We start from the raw sequence: 19626 nt of genomic DNA, 5'->3' as shown, positions 1-19626 counted from the left end.
ATTCCGACACCCTCCCTGGTGCCAAAAAATGTTGAAGGAAACCTACTAAAAGGATAGATTAGTGCACCCCATCTGATCTATGCTAGGGCCACCACACTTAACTCCCCTCAGCACTGACTCTTTTTCAAGTCATGATAAGCCACTCCACTGAATATATTTCAGTGTTCTCTTCACTCACAGCTGAGCTGTACTTTACATTTCCATTTCTAGCGAGTCCCATTTCTTCACCAGCCTGAAATGCCTGGCAAACATCACCAAATGGGGCCCCAAAAAGTTTACCCATCTCTCAGCCTGTCATAAAATTTAATTATTGGGGTTGTCTTATATTTGAGTAAAGATGGTATTTTCTATCGTCCCTCCTAAAACCTTGAATCACATTTTTCTTTGACAAACCCTGCACTGAATACTAGCAAATTGTGTAATGATAACAGGAAAAACAGTTTTCTCTGTTCAATCACTGCATCAACATGAAGAACTGCCACTCTAACCAATGTGAATGATGATGAGCTATTTTTGTAGAGAACTTAATCACTGGATGAGTTTTCAACACATATCTTGCCCCCTTAAAAGAGAGAGCAATTACTTGAAATGCAAAACTATGCAGGACTTCTATCACAAAGAAGAAAGGTTAAACAAAAAGACATACATGTATTTTCATTGTATGGGAAGTCTGGGCTCTGCTCTTCCCTTAATTTAACATAATCACATTAACTTTATTGTGGTTATGAATCAAGTGAAAAATAAACTGTTGGGTTGGTAGTTTAGGGCTTGTCTTTTGTGGGATATTCATAGCAAAATAAGCAGGATGTTAACATGCTGCACAACAACCATTCTAAAAGACCACCTTCTTGGATACTCTTATTCAGCAATGCCGTGCTTATTTGTAGATTAGCATGCTCCGTTTCTAAAGCTGATGAAAGCTTAACAGAACCACAAGGAACCCTTAGTGAGGAATGAGAATATCCACAAAGAGAACTGTTGCACATACACTGTTTTTCAATAGTCTATTCCTCCATTTAAATAAGCTTTTACAGGGACATACCAAAGGAGAAGTTAGTAACACTGTCCTTGAAAATAACTTCAGTTCTACAAGTATGAGACAGAGATTAAGGCTGTGCGAAGCTTTGGTAGCCGATTCGATTTGGAGGAGATTCAACCCAATTCGGGGACTGAATCTCTGAATTCGAATCGAATAGGGAGACCATGTAAAAGCTCCAAATCGATTCAAAGCATCTGAATCAATTCAGAAAAAGTTTCGAAAAAGATCTGGCCCATTTGGAGATGACAGCTGCCTCCAGCTGGTAAGTCTGTTGGGGTTGGGACTGGGAGAAGTTGCACAGCTGGGGTGGGGAGGGTGTGTTACTCAGGGAAGGGGGTGGGGGGGATGCAGGCGGAGCTTGTTCCAGGCAGAAGGGGGCAAGTGGCAGCAGGGCATAGCCAGCTCCCAGCGCTGCCATGCCTACATCCCAAGTCCCCCATGCCAGCTGGCAAGCGGCAGCAGTGCAGAGCCTCCATTTCTGTCGCTGATGTGGGTGCAGCGGTGCTTGAAGCAGGGGCTATGCCCTGCTGCTACCCAGAGTGAGCCATGCCTGCACTGTGCCCGCCCCGTGCTGGCTGGGCAAGCAGCAGCAGGGCATAGCTCCCGTGGCTCCTCCCGCCGGCACAGAGGCAGGCACAGCCAGAGGAGCCGTGGGAGAAGCCCCCATGGCTGTCCTGCCTGGCCCCATCTCCTGTTTGGCTCAGCCTCCTGGCACTTAAAAAGCTCCACACTCACCAGCTCTGGTAGCAGTGATCAGTGACCTCTGAGGGCTCATGGCAGAGCTCCCCTGCGCAGCACAGGTGGCAGCGGGGATCAACCCCCCTCCCACTTGGCACCTGCATGGAAGTTGCCCCATGGCGCAGGTGCAGCATGGCTTGGCAGGGTGCTACACACTGCCTGGGAGCTGGGGCAGCTCCAGCAGTCAGCCAGAACCCAGCAGCACTCAGCCCCAGCAGCCCCAGCTCCCAGACAGTGCGCAATGCCCTGCTGAGCTGTGCTGTACCTGCGCCATGGGGCAGCTGCCATGTGGGTGCCAAGTGGGGGAGGGGCAATCCCCACTGCCCCGTGTGGCACAGGGAGGCTCTGGCAAGAGCTGCCAGAGCCGGTGATTGTGGGGCTTTTTTTTTTTTAAAGCTCCACAATCACTGGCTGCAGGTACGGTGGGCCTCTGGGTGCTCATGGCAGAGCCCCACCATGCAGTGTGAGGCAGTGGAGGGGGTAGCAGGAATCGCCGCCCCCCCCCCCCCCTTAACTGGCACCCTCATGTGCAGGGCACTGCACGCTGTCTGGGAGCTAGGGCAGCTCCATGTTGCAGCAGGAACCTGGCAGTGCTCAGCTCCAGCTCCCAGGCAGTGTGAAGTGCCCAGCCAAGTCACACTGCGCCATGGGACAGCTGCCACACGGGTGCCAAGTGGGGGTGGGGAGCCCTGCTGCCTCCCACTGCTCCGCGCTGCACAGCAGGGTCTGCCATTAGTGTCCAGAGGCCCCAGTAGCTGCTTTGGCAGCCAGTGAGTGCGGGGCTTTTTTTTTTTTTAATCCTGGGGATAGGCTGGGCTGGGCGGGAGATGGGGCTGGGCAGGGCAGCTATGAGGGTTTCTCCCATGGCTCCCCACACCCAAGGGAGAGGCACGCACATTCGGAGGAGCCACAGGAGTACCTGCAGCCTCCCAGCTGCACCTGCCTCTCCCCAGCTGATCCGAATCACACCCACTCTCTCCAAATCAGCGCCGAATCTTCTGAAGCTGATTCAGCTGAATTGATTCAGGACAGTGATCTGAATCTCCAAATCACTATCCTCTGAATTGGCCAAATCCAAATCCAAATGGAATATTTCCCTATTAGCTCAGGCCTAACAGAGATACTTCAAAAGTTAAAGATGAGGTTAATATTGCTAAAAAGTGCAAGAGCAACTTTGCTGATACAGTTTTATAGAACTTTCAATTAAGTCTGGATGAACCCTACAGTTTTAACTATATAAAAGTTAAAAAACAGTTCTTGCCATCATGTATTCTAATGGAAAAATTCATCTCTTCCTTCAAATTACATTCCACACGTGTAATTCAAAAATCTCATCAACCCCTCTCACCCTCCAAAACAATGTTCTTTTAAGACCCTGAAAGTGTTCAAAACTAGAACAGTAATTTCTACGTGTAGGTGGCAGGAAATTATAAACAGTGTATTTAGTGTTTGAAAAGAAGTCAGTATAAACTCAAACCTTTGCAGGTTTATAATGGAAGATCAGGAAACTTATACAATTGTACTCAAGCTACTAAGAAGCTACAGTGACAGATAATAATTGAAATTAGCCTCTTAAATATGGTTTCCTGTAATGGAACATCATAAGATTTAGGGAGTTTCTTTAAACTTTGAAATGTCATTTGAAATACAAGTATTCCATGTTATTTTAATAACAGTAACAAGCTAATGACTACATAAATTGTTTTATTAGTAGGTCATGTTCTCAGATTAAGCATGAGAGAACTCTTAAATGTACCTCACAATTCTTAAGCTTACACAAACATTTTGACACTACCCATGACACATTTGCCTGTTTGTTAAATTCAGCATAACCTACTAATAGGCAACACTGAGAAATTAACATAGCTTTGTTGGGATCCAGTGACTGATAACTCATTTTGCAGCTGGAACCTACACCCAGATATGCTTGAACTACTCTTCGAGCTTATGTAGGATAGCTTCAACACAACTAGAATGGCAACACAGACCTCTGAATAAATAATCATGCTGAATAAATAATCATGCACTAGTGGCTGTTTAATACAGGACAAGTTAAACTAGAAATTTTGAAGAAAGAGACTTTGCTGGTTATTGACTTGACAAAAGTAACTATAAAAACATTTAGTCTAATACTAATAAAACTGATATTTAAGTTTACTCTGTTTTTTTGTAAGTTAACTATTGTCTATTTTAAAAATTAGAACTTGGAAGCACTGCAAAGATACTGCAATATTTCCTGTGACAGAAGTCAAGTTAACAACTTTCAACAGATTGCATAATTATGTTGTAACATAGCATAATTATGTCTTACTGGTTTAAATAAACTTGATAAGTAACTTGTACTTTTACTACCATCTGCTGCCTGAATTATGAAAAAAAATTGCACTTCTATTCCCTGTAACAATTGTGTTCTTTACCCCTTAGCAAAGTTTAGTTTTAACTCTACGTTAATTATGAAAAATAGCTCTAGTTGACTTTGCCAATACTATTTCAAAACAATGGGACCACCACTGGGAACATGTGCCAGTAAGCATCATCTGCTCTACCTGCTGGCAGAACAGAAAAAACAGGTTCTGGGTAAAGAAGGCCTTCACAATCCCACAGAGTTGTGAATTATAAATATTTAGAATCCAGAGTCCAGCCTCTTCTACATAATTTAAAAAATGCACAGTATATTTGTGGCCAAAATAAGTATCAATTAATAACCATATGTCCACAGTAATGGACAATGACAGAGCAGACATATTTCCATACGGAAGTAATACAGAACAAAAGAGAGAGGGATAAAAATAAAGATAAACTGTGAGATTAACATCAAATTTATTTAAACAAGAATGGTTATAATTAAATACATTCATATAGTAAATTTATTGACCAATGAAAAACAGTATTTTTGAAAAAATCCTCAAGACTGCCATCTGCAAGGAGCCCTGAAAATCTCCTCAGGACCTCCCATTTTTGCAAACTTCTCATTGCCAATGGCAAATTACATGGTTGTCAGTCCTTTTGGATGGATGGCACTGCAAGGCCACCTCCCTTGAGAATCTGAAAATGCTTTTTTTTATTAATTGGTCACTCAAATAACACACTTCTAAAGATCTGAACATAATGCCTTCCCAGTACTCCAAGCTTCTTCAAGACCAGCAAGTGGGAAGCTAAAACTTGCATAATGGACCTTTTCAGTACCTGATTAAACTGTCCCTTCATACAGACAAATTCAATTCTTTTTTGTTGCCAGGACTGTACCCATGTCAGCTACATATCAAGTTTAGAATTATTTCAGTTTCCAAAGAGCTATAGGCACAGTAAAAAAGCAAATGATGAACACTGTAATTAGAAAAAAAAATCTGGAGATGAGCTAATAGAATTTCTCCTACCTGCTCTTTAGCTCTCTGTAGGGCAGCTTCTAATTTTTCAACTCTTAACTGAAAAGGGTGACTTTCTTCATCAGTCACCTATGTACAACAACAAAAAAGGAGGTGACTTTAGGGTAATAAAACTCCTAGCTGTTGCAAATATAATGGTAGCTGAAGCAGTATCTAACATTATCCAATCTAAGTGGAAGGCAACTTCGGAGGAAGACTAGACCGGATATGCATTTACAGAAATATTTTGAAGCAAGCAGTACATGGGTTTAGTTCCTGCAGTCTGCTTTACTTTACCCTGCTGTCAGAGGTAATTAACTGTATTAGTCTGAAGTCAGGTAGAAGGCAGAGAAGGGCAGGGCAGCACCTTAGAGACTGATTCAGAGAAACATGAGCATTTAGATGCTATGAATGGATTTGTAGAAAGAAGGGGCTTAAATAAAAGATAGAAGAGAGTTCACTGTTGAGACAGTTGGTAGATTAGATCAAAAAGGTTGGAAGAGTAGATTAAGTTGGTAGATCAGATCACAAGGAGTAAACAAGTCAGTGAACATCTTAAGAGACACTAGTAAACTGTTTACTATGAAGTCTGGAAAGACTATCATTCCTAACTGGTAGTTAGCTCTCTGTAGAGTATCTTAATTTTTTAACTCTTACCCAAAAAGAGTAACTGTAGTAAACAGTTTACTCTGATGCACTCTTAAGCTGCTAAAATGTCTTGTTTTCCCCTTTCAATAGTGCCCCCTCTCCTGTCCCTTTCTTTTAAACTCCTTTCTGTAAGTTCATCGATAACATTTGACAAACTGGTGGCTCTCTAAACCAGTTACTCTCTAAGGTGCCTCCCTGCCCTGCCTTCTGCCTTAATTTGTTCTAAGTGCACTGAGGCAGAACATGTTTTCAACAATGGCACAAGTAAGGAAAATAGCAAGACGATAGCAACAAAGCCATGGTCATCTCAGAAGTCAAAACTAGGAACATTGCTTTGAGAATGAAGTTATTGACTTGTAAAGAAACATATCTTCTTTGCAACTTCTTCAGGCAGAAGGCAGAGTAGGGAAGTACCTTGGAGACTAACTGGCTCAGAGGCATAAGCTTTTGTATCCTACTTTGTCCGATGCTATATATGTACCTGCAGAAAGCAGAGGCTGGTTCTAAATAGAATGGAATTTAAATATAAAGGTTTATTCCCTAAGATGCTACCTTTTCCCTGCTTTTTACCTGACTTGAGACTAACACAGCTTACTGCCTCTTTCCAAATTGTTGTCACTTTCTGAGACTGAACCACTATTTTACAGCCTGAGAGATCCAGGGCTACGGTAAGAACTTTTACAACATGAACATAATGCTTGTGAATGTGATGGACTGCTAACTCTGCAAAACATAGTTCTGTCCATCATAGCCTGCCATAGCACAAAGTTGATAACATGATCTGATCAACAGACTGCAGGCTGGATAAGAAGCTACTTGCTTTAGAAGAGAAGAAGTCTCTACATTTGTTTTCATCTACGGTCTCTTTGCTGAGTTTGCCTTGTCATTTGAATGCTTTAAAGAACATGTGTGCACATGCATTTAACACAGTTTTTAACAAACAGAAGTTTTTACCTCACTAAACAGGGGAACATGAACAGGTTGTATTTCACCATACAGCTGAGTTTTGGAATTTATACCGCCATAGTATGGAGTAGGAATAAGGTAGCCATCTAAATAAGCAAACAAAACAAATCACACACAACCACAGATAATATTAGGCATTCTCATTATACATGAATAAACTGAACCTGAAGAAATCTGTACAATATACTGAATCTTTCTCTGATGTTTTTTCTTTACATTTTCAGTGCAGCAACTGTTCTGACAACTATTTATGCACACTGAAGAGGAGCTGATCTGCTATTTTTTTTATTATGGTGCCCTACTGTGACTTACCTACAGATAGTTGGTGTGAACCTTAACTACTTTTTTGTAGCTAACAGGATGCTCTCTTGGAGGCCTATTCAGATATCAAACATAATTTTGCCAGAAACAGAATGAGTGCTTCCTATACAAAAATTACATGGTATAAAGAATCCACATCAGATTGGTGTTGGAATTTCAGTTGCTGTGTGCATTTCCCAGGCTCCATGGACCATTCTCCATCTTCCCCCTGGCAGGGGATGTTATCCCATCATTTTTCATTAGCAAGATATACTCATTCTTAATAGACTGTGCCCCATTCCTTTCTTCCCTCCTTCCTCTACTCTCCTCCAATGCCAGGGTTTCCTTGATTACCATTTTCCCTTCTTAGGTGATCTACTCTATTCCTCATCTGTAGAGACATATTAAGAACAATTCATGTCATTGTGCTACAGGTGATGGACTGTTTGATTATATTCTCAGGTGCATGGACTAAATTTGCAGGAATCCAGGTTTCAAACAAAGAGAAGGACAGATAGACAAAGATAATTAAGATGCTAACCCTGTCAGGGTAGAGATTGTTAAGAATTAAACAAAAGGAAGGGAATGACTGTGGATATGTTAACATAGGAGGAAAAAGAAGTAGACAATAACATGTAAACCACTTGTCTCCACCAAGAATACACTAAAAGTAAACCAGGATTGTAGAAACAGGGAAAAACAACATAGGTATGAACAGAAGTTTAAGCATCAGACTGAATTAGTTTCTGAAAAGGAAACAGCTAAGAATATGGATAATATAATTTAAAAAAAAACCAAGGAGAGTAAGACAGGTTACAAACAAACATCATATTTGTCCCATGACAAACTGCAATTATTCAGACATGTAACATCTGTTCCTAGCCACAGAGCAAGAGAGAGTTTTTTGCTAGTGTGAGCTGGATCTGATGAAGCCAAACAATATGTGACAGCTAGAATTTTGCCCTTGCTAAACCAGTTGTAAGTATTCTGACCAAATGCTTATTATTTTAACTATTGTGCAGGTGCAATCTTTAACACTGTAGCACTGCCATCCAGTATATATTTAATAACTATTACAGTAGCTTGGAGCTTTCGTTTAAAATAACTGTATGGTTGCTATTGACATTTTGGATTTAATAAAGGAATTTCAGCTAAATTACTGATGTAGTCAAATATCGATACCATCCCTGCCCAAGGATGCACCCCCTTTCCCCATCTGTTCACTCTCTGCTGCCATCCCTCATTAACTTAACACCCCCCACCCCCGCTTTGCTAGTGGCACACTTTTTACCCCTTTGATACCTCTTATCCCTCTCTGGGGCCTTTCCTGCCCCCTAACCACATAGGCTTCCACTTCTATCTGTGTCTCTACTCTTGCTAGTTCCCTCCCAATCTCCCTCACCTCCGCAATTTGCTTTTTCCACTTACGGATCATAGATCACTATTCTCCTTTCACCACAAACTCTTTCTGTAGGACTCTGAGAGAGACAGTCTTCCCAAGCAACAAGTTTAGCTGCTGTCTCAATATGTACAAGCAGCAGCAGGGGGCAGCAAAGAAACAATACTTAATCTGAACGCTACACAGCTGATGGCCTCAATTTTCTATTAATCTAGTCTGAACCAAGATAGGTACACATATATTAGATCACAATAATATTAGAAGTTACTGCTATGAATAATGCTTTGCAATTAAGAAAGCGTTACTTACCTCCAGGATCACATAATACAGTTGAAAGCGTAGCAAAGACAGCACAACAGCCACTCATAACAATTATCTGAAACAAGCAGTCATGAAGTTCATCAACAGAACTGCCACACTTTTATAATACTGTTTGAACAATATTTAAAAAAAATTAAAGAACAAGCATGAGTGCAACAACAGGTTTTAGTAGGACTTTGCTAAAAAAGAAACCGTTATAGCTGAAATTCAGAATATTGCAAAAAATTGTGCACAATATCCAAAATAGTTAAGCTATTAGGGAATTAAGACCTTTTTATACAGTTCATTGTAAGCTCCAGTTTCATGGTCTGAAACATTTTGCAAATAAAATCAAGAAAAGAATCTCTATTAGTTAAGAAATGTAGAGCTTTGTAAGGCCTTGCAATGGGGAAGAGAGGGGGGAGCACAGAGCATTTGAAAGACTCCTAACTATTATCCATTTGGAATGATTGTTTGAAAAGGCATAGAATGCCAATGCAGCTGTCTCCCTTCCCCAACAGTCTGAGGAATGGGAAGCAAATGTGGATGAAGAAAAACAGCTCTTTCTACTTTTCAGAACCTGGAGAGGCAAGGCAGAGGAGACTTCAAATGTGCTACACATTCATTACACAGAACCAGAGACAAGCCTTAATTATGGTTCTCCACAGTGTTAAGTACTTCATTCACTTCCAGGCTCTACCAGCAATATCTTGTTATTCTCTTAGCTGTAGTCAATGAGACGTTTACAAAAAAAACACTGGCAGAATGTTAGTACTCACTGTGTTATACATCAAACATATGAACTACAATTCCACATTTAGAAACAAGGTAATAGACTTGGGGCTGAAATAACAGCTATTGCCCTTCTGCTTTCATAGTTTCTGCACAGTTTTTCATAGCAGTGCAGAAGGTAAGAACAGATGCCTCCAAGGCCCTAACCTTTAAAAACCTCTGCCTGGAGTTTTCAACATGGGTTTGGAACATCTGGAATTACTGTACAGGGCCAAAGAACCACAGCTGACTCCTACCATAGAAAGAATGAAAGAGAGAGAGAAACCAATTTAAAGTACTGATAGCTTTTTCAAAACATTTTAAATGTGGCAAGACTTCTAAGCAGTATTCCCTCTTTAATATCCTGTAGTAAAGATATGTCTGTGCAGATTTGCTTGTTTTTAACAAACAGAACAGCAAAATGCACATATGAACCACTCTTCTTACATGCTCTGGATTCAATGCTTTTGAAGCTCTAGCATATTCAGTGAGAAATTTGGCGATTTCTTCTCTGAAGCTGAAATGGAGAATAAGACACTTCGCATCACAATTCTTACAAAAAGGTCAAAATACACATACATGTAAGATATTAAGAACCAGAAAAAATGTACAGTACACTTACTCATAAAAAGATTCAATTTTTTGTTCAACTCCTGATTAAAGATTCTGCAGATGTCTTGTTATGCTGCATGTTTTGAGAAAGGGGCAAGTTTAATCTTTTTCTGAAGGGGGCTGGCAAAATGGACAGCCAGAAGTTGTAGCTTTCACCACTCAGATAGCTTTGGACAGCCTCTCTTGCTAAAACCTTTCCTCCTAGCATTCAAATCACTGTGGATCAACTGATTTCTGCATTAAAAAGTTAAAACAAAGTTCAAATATATGTACATGCCTAATCTACTGCTAGGGCCTGATTTGGGAAGACACTCAAAAAATGTACACATCAAAAATAGTGGAAGCTGAGTAAATAACAGAGATATGGGGAGGAAAAATTTCCAGTGCTTTATTTTTCAGTGGGAAATTTTTCATTTCTAAAAATTCATTGTTATATGAAATTCATTAGTAACAATGAATGGATGCCAATACAATATTAGGCAAGCATGACAGTTTCAAAATTGTAATTAATGTTTTTCATGTGATTATCCCTAGGAAGTGTGTGAGAGAATACATATATGTTTTATTGATTTGTAAACAGGGCAGTAAATACACTTACATAATAATCCAAATAAAAAATCAAGTTATAAATTCACCTAATTGGCCATGCAGGTCAAATCAAAACCAAAGCACGGCATATCATGCACAGTTCTTTGGGTGTGCTAAAATTAGTGTGTCAACAGTTTTCAGTGCCTTCATTTTTTTTCTTAAACTTAAACAAACAATGTAAGGGAAGTACATATTATTGTATATTGACTTTACATTTTTACAAGTATTCCAATAAAAATCATTTCTTTCCACATAAAGCTTTTAAGTTGTTTGAAAATAACATTTAAACCACATTAAGTGTGCTGTATTTAATTTTTTCCCTAATCAAATATTTCCATTCAAATACCTGTGGCTACTGGGACATAAAATTAACATGGAGGTACTTTTTTAGTTTTGTTTACTAAAAATAAGTTAAATAAACATGTTAAATCAGATCAAGCTCTATTTAGGATATTGGAATATTTTCCATAACATTTTCCAATTCAAAATTTTCCGGAAAACCCATATCTCTGGTAAATAGAGAAGGCTAAAGACAGATCTATCCTTTGTTTATAATAAAATCAATGACAGAAGTCCCACTGATTTCTAAGAGGTCAATATTTGTCTTCAGTCTCTGAAACATAGCTCTGCCCTCACTGCTCACAAAAGCCAAGAGTTAGCCACTCTGATAATTAGCATATCTTCTCACATACAACACACACATCTCCCCAAAAGGTGCTGAAATCATGGTGCATATACTATGTCAGAGATATGGTAAGAATGGTCTAGGCCAGTTATGGCCAGAATGAAGGTAAAATTTATACTGGACCTAAAGGGAACAGAACAATGAACATGATGTGCTCCCTACCTGATGCTGCTCAGTTATTTACTGCAAGGAGAGCATGTCTACATGTGCAATTAATGTGCCTGAATTTTCTGCAAAGAAAATTCAGGTTCATTAAAGCACTCCCCAGTGCATGTCTACATTTGCATCCCCATCAGGAGCAAATCGAGTCCAACAGGAGCAGCCCAGTTCAGGGCTGCTCTGCCCTGCTCTGACCCCCTTGCAGCAGCCAGGGGGAGCTCCAGGCAACCCTAGGTGCCAACCCCAGGCTGGCAGGGAGCACAGGGGCTTAGCTCCGAGCTCCAGGGGAGAGCTGGCCCAGCTCAGTGGACAGCTCTGTCCCAGCACAGTGGGGAGATCAGGCTGTCCCCCATGTCAGGGGAGGGAGCGGGGTGGGAAAGAGAAGAGGAAGCTGTCCCAGCTATTTGGGCAGTTGCCTGCCAGCCATGTGGAGATCAGGATGGGTCTATGCCCAGCCAGGATAGTTCTCTCCACCCCCCATGCCAATTTGCTCCCCGTCAGAATCTATACATATGGTACAGTGCATTAATTAATGCACCGTTTTGGGATGGGTCTATGACCAGCCAGGATAGCTCTCCTCACCCTCTGTGGCAATTCAAACCCGGTCAGCATCTACTCGTGGTATCGTGCACTAATTAATATGCCACTTTCTAGTACCTCTATCTACAAATAGAAAACAGCGCATTAGACTAATATACTGTAGTGTTGCAGTAATTGTTGTGCACGTGTAGAGGCATTAGTCTAATGGGCAGTAAAGTGTCTCATGTAGACACACCTGGAAAGATCCTTTATTCTTTGTTCTGCCTTTCAAAAAGGAGATGAATATTATATTCTGGGGCATGTAACGTGCAAGAAAATGCGGTACTACTAACTATAGGGGGATTTACACAATATATTCTCCTGCCTATATCCAAATGGCAATGGACAAAAAATAAAACAAACAAGAAAAGAAAGGAAAAAGTAATTCTTACAGCCAACAGGAAGCAAAAAGCTAAGGAACAAGCAACTAGAATTAAAACTATTTACTTCTGGGTTTACAAAAAATATTAAGCCATACCAGCTGCCATGTACCACAATGTGAAAAGTGGACACTTATTCACTTCATACCTTTTAATGCCTTGCGTATCAGAATACTGCAACAAGTCAGGCTCTACATAGTTCATGTCAGGTCTTGTAAGCTGTTGACAGAAGAGAGCCATAATTAAGCAGTGTGCTTTTGCCCGTGAGCTTCTAGTTTGCTGGACCACATAAACTATGCAGTTAAATAATATGTATTTACTAATAGCAGGGAGATGGAAAATCTTGAAATCCAGAAGCCACATCTGTCTTTCCAACCAAGGTTAAGATGCTAGTGATCAAAAACAAAAGAGAAAAAGGTCTTTTTGACTGAACTGTCATAGTTGTGTAGATCATCAAAATAAACCCTGAACACAATGTTTATTTTTTTCTCAAAATTTCTAAAATTATTCAGACATACAACAATTTGCAGTGTTTTTTATATTATTTAGCTGAAGATGAAGCATTTTTTCTAATTGTGTCACCTTTGTTTAACCTGTGTTCTCAGCTGGAAAGGAGCCAGTAATTTCACCCACTACAGGGGGAAAAACACTGAAGCAATAGAGGTGATTTATTCATCTTAAAAGATGCATCTAGTCTGAGAAGTGATAGATAACACACACTTCTTTCATTACAGAAAGTCTTTTTCAAAATTGTTAGCATGGGCAATTCATCTGTAATGCATGCTCCTTTTGGCTCCTTTTGGCAATAATAGATTCTGCAGAATAAATTGGATGCGCAGATATACCAGCCAGCATAACTTCACTGATTTTCATGGGAGTGGACAGAGCCAAGTGCAAAGTTGGCATAATAACCGGAGTTTATTTTAGATGGTGTGCAAATTAAAGTATAATTAAGTTCACTCTCCGCTCCAATAAGCGTGTTGGCTAGCAATGTTACTAGGGGTTCAGAAAAAAACTAAAAACTTAACTCTCTCACTAAGCAAGGTAACTTAAAAAAAAAGTCCCTGTCCCAGCCATATTTTCTTAACACAGCCCGATGTCTGATGTCCGGACCATTCTATATGAGATTACACAAACATTTTTAGTTTTGCTTAAAATGAATAGCTAAACTCCAACATAAAGAATGTTTTCTATTCTAGCTAAGAATTTTAGCTCTACCTGCAAAGAGAATCAAACCATTTGATGAAGCAATCAACAATTTCCAAAAAAATCCAAACCAACTTGTTGCATGCAACAAGCATAAATAACTTCTATCTAAACATTTTAAGTTGAATGCATTTTTCTAATGTGAATGAAGCTTAGGGAAAAAATATTTTTTTTTTGTGTAATGTTACTTTGCTAATAGCACTTCACTAAATATATCTGAACATAACATCTAGCTACCATGTACAACATGCAGTTGTTTCTGCAAGTTGTCATATAGAAATCTAATAAATAAACAGCACTCTCAATGCACAGAAATAGTTAAATGAACATTATTTACTCTGTACTAAATTATTTATTTGTAAAACAAACATTGCACTGTTATAGTCTATGTCTGCACCACTATATGAGGTATCAAAAATCTCATGATCCAAAAGTTATCATACCCACAGAAACACTTACTCTCTCCTGTATCAAATCAAAGCACAGTTTGTTCTCACTTGTTCCCAAATTCAAAATGCCCTGGAATACAATTGCAATGATTAAATGGAATCACAGTTAGGAAAAAAAAAACAATCCAAAAAACATGCTGTGTCTTTATCTTACCCTGACAAGAAAGGACATGCACTTGTCCTTACAAGGGATCCTGGTTTTCTTTACTTTTTAAAAAAAAAAAAATCACATTTTCTGAAAAGGGGGGGAAATGGCAAATTCTCTGATTAAAAACCCCCAAATCCACATTTTTCCGTGATTAAAATGAAATTCCACATATATATATTTATAGGCATCACTTGAACACATTTTTATTGATATATTTACAATTTTAAAACAATTTAGAAGCCCATCAGTGCCTCAATCACTATAATAAAATAAATTCTAAATACCAATAAATATTAGCTTTTGATTTTGGGTTTTTTATCATGGAAAATCAGAGCTCCCCCTGCCCCTTTCACTCATTAGGATCCTGTTATTACACTAGGGCCCCTGCTATATTGTACACCTGAAACATGTGACATATATTATGCAACTGACTGGTGGACAATGCAATAAATTTACACCCACCACACGTGCAAAATAAGATCAGCCACATATGTGAAGTAACTACCACACTATAGCCCTATAAAAAGGGCTGTCCAGCTCTAAAAAAAAAAAAAGAGCCAATCACAGATATTCGCTTTTAAAAGAGAAAAGTAGAGGGTGCTGGTAGGTTTCCCCATGCAGGCTGGCAGAGATCCAGCCTGGAAGGGGCTACCTGGGGCTGGGGGAATGGGAGGAGGGTGTTGCACATGGTAGCCAGGCAGCGTGGAGAACTGCTCCTACAGCTCCCTCCAGGTAAGTCAATGGGGGGCAGATTCATGCCTCCACCATGAGAGGAAGGCAGAAAAGGAGGGAGTGGGGCAAGGCTGTGGGCACTACACAGATGGGCTGGTGCATGGGGCCTAGGGCCAGAATGTGGGACCCAGCTGAGGGGGAGCAGGTTGGAGCCACAGGCAGCTTGTCTGCAGGGCTGGCTCCCTGCTGCTGTGTGCACTCCTGGGGAGGGAGGCATGAGGGACGCATGCCCCCTGGATTTGTACGTGGGGTGGAAGCAGATGTGGGCTCCCTGCCTAGCTGCCCTCCCCCCAGGGCCTCTGTGGCAGAGCAAGGAGGCTTGATGCCACTACTACCTGGACCCCATGCTGGCTGCACCACCACAGCGAGGCGCTCCCTTCCCACCTGGAAGCAGTGGGGGGCACAGCCACTGCTGTCACCGGGTGGGCAGGGGATGCCTCATCATGGTGGTGCAGCTGTTGTGGGGCTCCTAGCGAGCCTCCTCACCCGTGGGTGACTGGTGTCTCCTGAGACTCAGGGGGGCATAGTTTGTGGGTGGCAGCAGTGGGGTGGTGAGCAGTGACCACCCGCAGAAGCTGGTGGTGGCCAACCTCGGGGCAGAGCACATGTCCCCCATGCCTCCCCACCAGTCACCTATGTCCTTACCCCCTTGCGCTGGGTGCCACCTGGTGAGCTGTGGAGACTCTTGGGGGGGAGGGCAGCAGGATGGAAAGCCCCAAATCCACAGCAGGCAGCTCTCTTCCGCCCCTGCCCATGGGGGGGAGCAAGCAAGGGTGGGAGGGAGCTTGCTCTGTTCTGGCCACAGCAACCACCACTTCTCCTGGGGTGGGACAGTGACAGCTGGGACCAGGGGGCTACAGGCCCTGGTCCCAGTCCCATAGCCTTGGCAGCTTGAGGCGCCCTCTGGCAGGGCTGGGGGTGTGGGCAGGCACTACGGGTTGCAAGCGAGGGGCACCAGTGGGGGTGGGGGCAGGGCAGCCAATTCTGGTTGAATCTGTTCCAGAAGGTTGTGCCACATAATGTAATGTCCTTAATTACTTTAGGTCAGGAAGACAAATGCATGTTACTATTGCATTTAAGCCCCCCTGGCCTACCCTATAAATCAGATTAAATATTTCATATTGATTTTAATGAACGCCCTATCATCTCTCTCCCGGGTGACTCCCAGCAAGCTCCTGGAGATGCAGCGCTCATTCCTGGAGACCCCCGGGCAATCCTGGCGGGCGTCAGTGCTCGCAGGGGGGCTGGGCGCGGGGCCGTGCTGAGGAAATGGGGTCAGCACTGCGAGGCGCTGAGGGCGGCTGCTGTGCGATGCGGCAGGGCCCCTCACACCCGGGCCAGCGGCGGGTGATGCTGTGGAGGCCGGAGCAACCCGAGGGCGCGCTCCGGGGGTGGCCGCAGGCGGGCACTGGGGCCACCACCCTCCCGCCAGGCCCGGGCACACGCCCCGGGAGGCCCCTCCCCGCCTCGGGGCACGGAGCCGCGCGCGCGGCCCCTCCCCGCCCACCTGCGGGTTACGCTCGCGGTCGAAGGGGTCGGCGATGTACATGTCGAAGCCCTTGTCCAGCAGCCCCCGGGCGCCGCCGGCAATGCGGGAGCCGCGGGCCGACAGCCCCGAAGCGCTCTCCCCGCCGCCGCCGCCGCTCATGCTGCTCGCGGTACAACAAACACGGAAAGGACTGAACCGGCTCGACCTGGCCTGGCCCCGCCCGCTAGCCCGCGCTGTCCTCAGGCGACCGCCCCTCAGCCCCGCCCCGCCGCGCAGCGCCGGGCAGTGACGGGGCGGAGCAGCAGGCCCGGGGCGGATCCTCCTTGTCCCGCTGTCAAGCAGGCGCCAGGGAGAGGCCGCGGCGTGACCTCGGGGCTCGTTGGCACCTCCCCGAGTCCGGCCCCGCCGCGGCAAGGAAGGGCCGCAGTCCTGCTGCTCCTCCCAGCCAGATGGCCTCTTCTTGACTCCAGGCCTGCTGGAAGCCTCCCCCGGGGCGGGGCATCACGTCATCGCGGATAACACAACACACATTTTGCACCCCCCCCGTTAGACGAGAAGCTTTACGGATATGGCAGGGAGCGAGGCCTGCATTATTTACTTCTAGAGTAAAGCAGACCCCAAGGCTACCTCGTGAATCCGAGTGAGAGAGATACCTTCAGCTACCAGGATTACAGGACTAATGTCCTGATAGCCTTTGCCTTCTTTCTTTTTTGCCTGGTTTGTTGCATTTTCTTTTTAAACTGGACACGTAGTCTAGCAAACTCATGCACATTCCAGTAGTTTGGTTGGTGCTTTGCTTTGCTCTAAAACGGAATAACGCAGTGCTAGCCCCCTACAATATTCATAAAGCTTCTAGTGTAACTGGAAAAAAAATGTGCATTGTGTTACATGATGATGTGCCACGGTCTGCACTCTTTTTTCAAAATCCACGAGCAGGGCATGATCCAAGTCTGGGTGTGGCCCAGATTCAGAGCTGCATCCCCGGCCTGCTCCAGACCCACTGTGCCAGGCTGGGTCCCAACCAGATCCTTTCAGGTGTGGTGAGCCTGAGGTCACTGCCCTCAGGGCTGTTGGATGCAGGGTAACTAGTGCAAAAACCGTTCAGCCTGCTTCCCAGAGGAGCACTGAGTGCAAGTGCTTAGTTACTTAGGACCAGAGAAGGGCCCTATTCTGATCCATCTGAAGCACACTCATTCACACAGGGCTCCATCCCATTGCCCTGTATGCATCTAAATGGCTTGAACATAGGAAATGGCAGGTCCTGATGCTTGACACTGTCTGCACTCCAGCTGTGCCTGGACAGACTAACTGAGCACACACACTGTGGCTGCAATCAGGCTAGGCAGCTGCCCGCCAAACCAGGAGCAGCCACGTAGCCTGTAGGCTTGGTAAGTCTCAAAATTTGACTTGCAGCCAAACCATGACTAATAGGCATGAAGAAAAGGAGCAAAAGCTGCCACTTTTTTTACTCTAGAGGTCTAGTAGTCGCGACACCTACTCAAAGGTCAGGACAAGCCTTGAACCTACTTCCTGTCAGAGACTCAGGGTCTTCACCCTTCCTCTTGAAGCTGACCCACAGGGGAGCCAGAAAAGGGAGATTGCGGGGGCCAGGAGCAAAAGAGTAAGCCAGAAGACCTGCAGGGTTGTTATTTTGCCAAAGGAGGAACTGAAATCCCAAACAGTGTTTAAGTGCCAAAAACTACAGTTACGTAGCTGCACGTGCTATTTAGGCACGTAAATCAAAATGGGATTGAGACACTAATCTCTGACCTATTTTTCCTCTTTTGTAAAATGGGGTCAATATGTATTTCAGAAAAAGCATTGAAAGAATTCAGTATTTACACAGTGTGCTGGTTTTCTAGTTTGAAGTATGTATGAAACAAGCTCTTCTGGCTCTAATGTAGGGCTGAGCCAATATGATTTAGGTTTAGAAACTAAAATCCTTAAAATATGATGAACCACAACATAAGCCTCATTCATTTTTTATTTAATTAAACTGTATGCTGAACTCCATACCTCTAAAGCAGCTGGATTGGAATGGGAACTAAAAGGATGGGACTTTTCAGTAAAGAGATCTTATCTTTCTGTCTTCTGAGACATATACTGCATGTCATAAAAATATCTAGGTACAAAATCTTTGTATTGACTGTAGTTATCTGAATCTCTACTCCAGGATTAATAGGGGATAGTTAGTGCCTTCCTGCTATCTGGAGAAGGCTTGACATGGAGAAAAATGTAGTGTGATGGAAACTAGGAGGGGTGTTGTACTAGGATTTAACAAAGCCTGGATGGGTCACCTCATTCCTTTAATTAAGCTATTGGTTTTAAATTGTAATGCTAGGCAATATATTTTTCTGTTGCTAACTTTGGAACTGGATGTACTCCCTGCTGCTTCAGAGCCAGCAGAGGTGCCTTGCAGCTGTCTTTTATCTTCTCTTTTTTGCTGCTTTGCACAATAATACAGGTACTATAGGTAAGCTTGGTGTGTGGAGTGTAGACAATAATGCCGTGTAAACAGGATAGCAGTAGTATTCTGAAAGCATAAGTCAACATGGGGGAAGAGGCATATGTTGACACATACAGCTAGAATAATAATCCTGCAAGACCAAAGGAAGGAAAAAAAGTTTCATTATACTGCTTCGAAGACTTCCAGTTCTGTTTGTTTAAACAAAAAAGATCCATATCTGTACTTAAGGACATTTGCTTGTGTTAAAACAGGAACACCATTATTTGATCCCTTTTTAACACCTAAAGTACTGGTATTTTGTACGGCAATCAAATTTGGCTTGCAGGTATTGGAGACATTTTATTCCTGCAGTTGTCTTAGGGTTAAACTTTCCTCAGCTGCTGACAGTTGAGATGTACCAAAGAACGTCTACAGCTTTCTAATACCAAAACAAGGTCACGCTGTACCAGTTATCTAATTTTTACATAATCAGGGCAACATAGTTATGATATACCATCCTTCTAAGGCATTTTTAGATGGTTTGGAAGAAGCCTAGTAGAAAATGTTTGGATTTTCATTGGATTTTCAATTAGATCAGCTCTATATTTCCAGTGTGATCCCTAATGA

At 42.9% G+C, this 19626-nt stretch overlaps 1 protein-coding gene across 4 annotated transcripts in view; it reads right to left on the bottom strand.

Annotated features, from left to right (window-relative positions):
- LOC149864896 (1-aminocyclopropane-1-carboxylate synthase-like protein 1) overlaps positions 1-17015 on the bottom strand; it is a 32331-nt gene extending 15316 nt beyond the window's left edge. The window contains exons 1-9 of one of the 4 annotated variants that reach the window (XM_090047050.1): positions 16572-16696; positions 14339-14391; positions 14195-14254; positions 12850-12918; positions 12678-12748; positions 9974-10043; positions 8765-8831; positions 6745-6842; positions 5155-5232 (exon numbers count right to left, since the gene is read on the bottom strand). In XM_090047050.1, the coding sequence (XP_089903176.1) occupies positions 5155-5232; positions 6745-6842; positions 8765-8831; positions 9974-10043; positions 12678-12748; positions 12850-12918; positions 14195-14254; positions 14339-14356 (531 nt within the window). In that variant the 5' untranslated portion in view covers positions 14357-14391; positions 16572-16696. Of the gene's footprint in view, positions 1-5154; positions 5233-6744; positions 6843-8764; positions 8832-9973; positions 10044-12677; positions 12749-12849; positions 12919-14194; positions 14255-14338; positions 14392-16571 lie in introns of all 4 variants that reach the window. The other 3 variants (XM_090047048.1, XM_090047051.1, XM_090047049.1) reach the window with 3 other exon arrangements.
- Positions 17016-19626: the final 2611 nt, after the last annotated feature.

This window comes from Crocodylus siamensis, chromosome 5 (genome assembly GCF_052110815.1).
Source record: "Crocodylus siamensis isolate JL-2025a chromosome 5, ASM5211081v1, whole genome shotgun sequence".
Classification (NCBI taxonomy): domain Eukaryota; kingdom Metazoa; phylum Chordata; order Crocodylia; family Crocodylidae; genus Crocodylus; species Crocodylus siamensis.
This window is presented reverse-complemented; position numbering and strand designations above follow the sequence as displayed.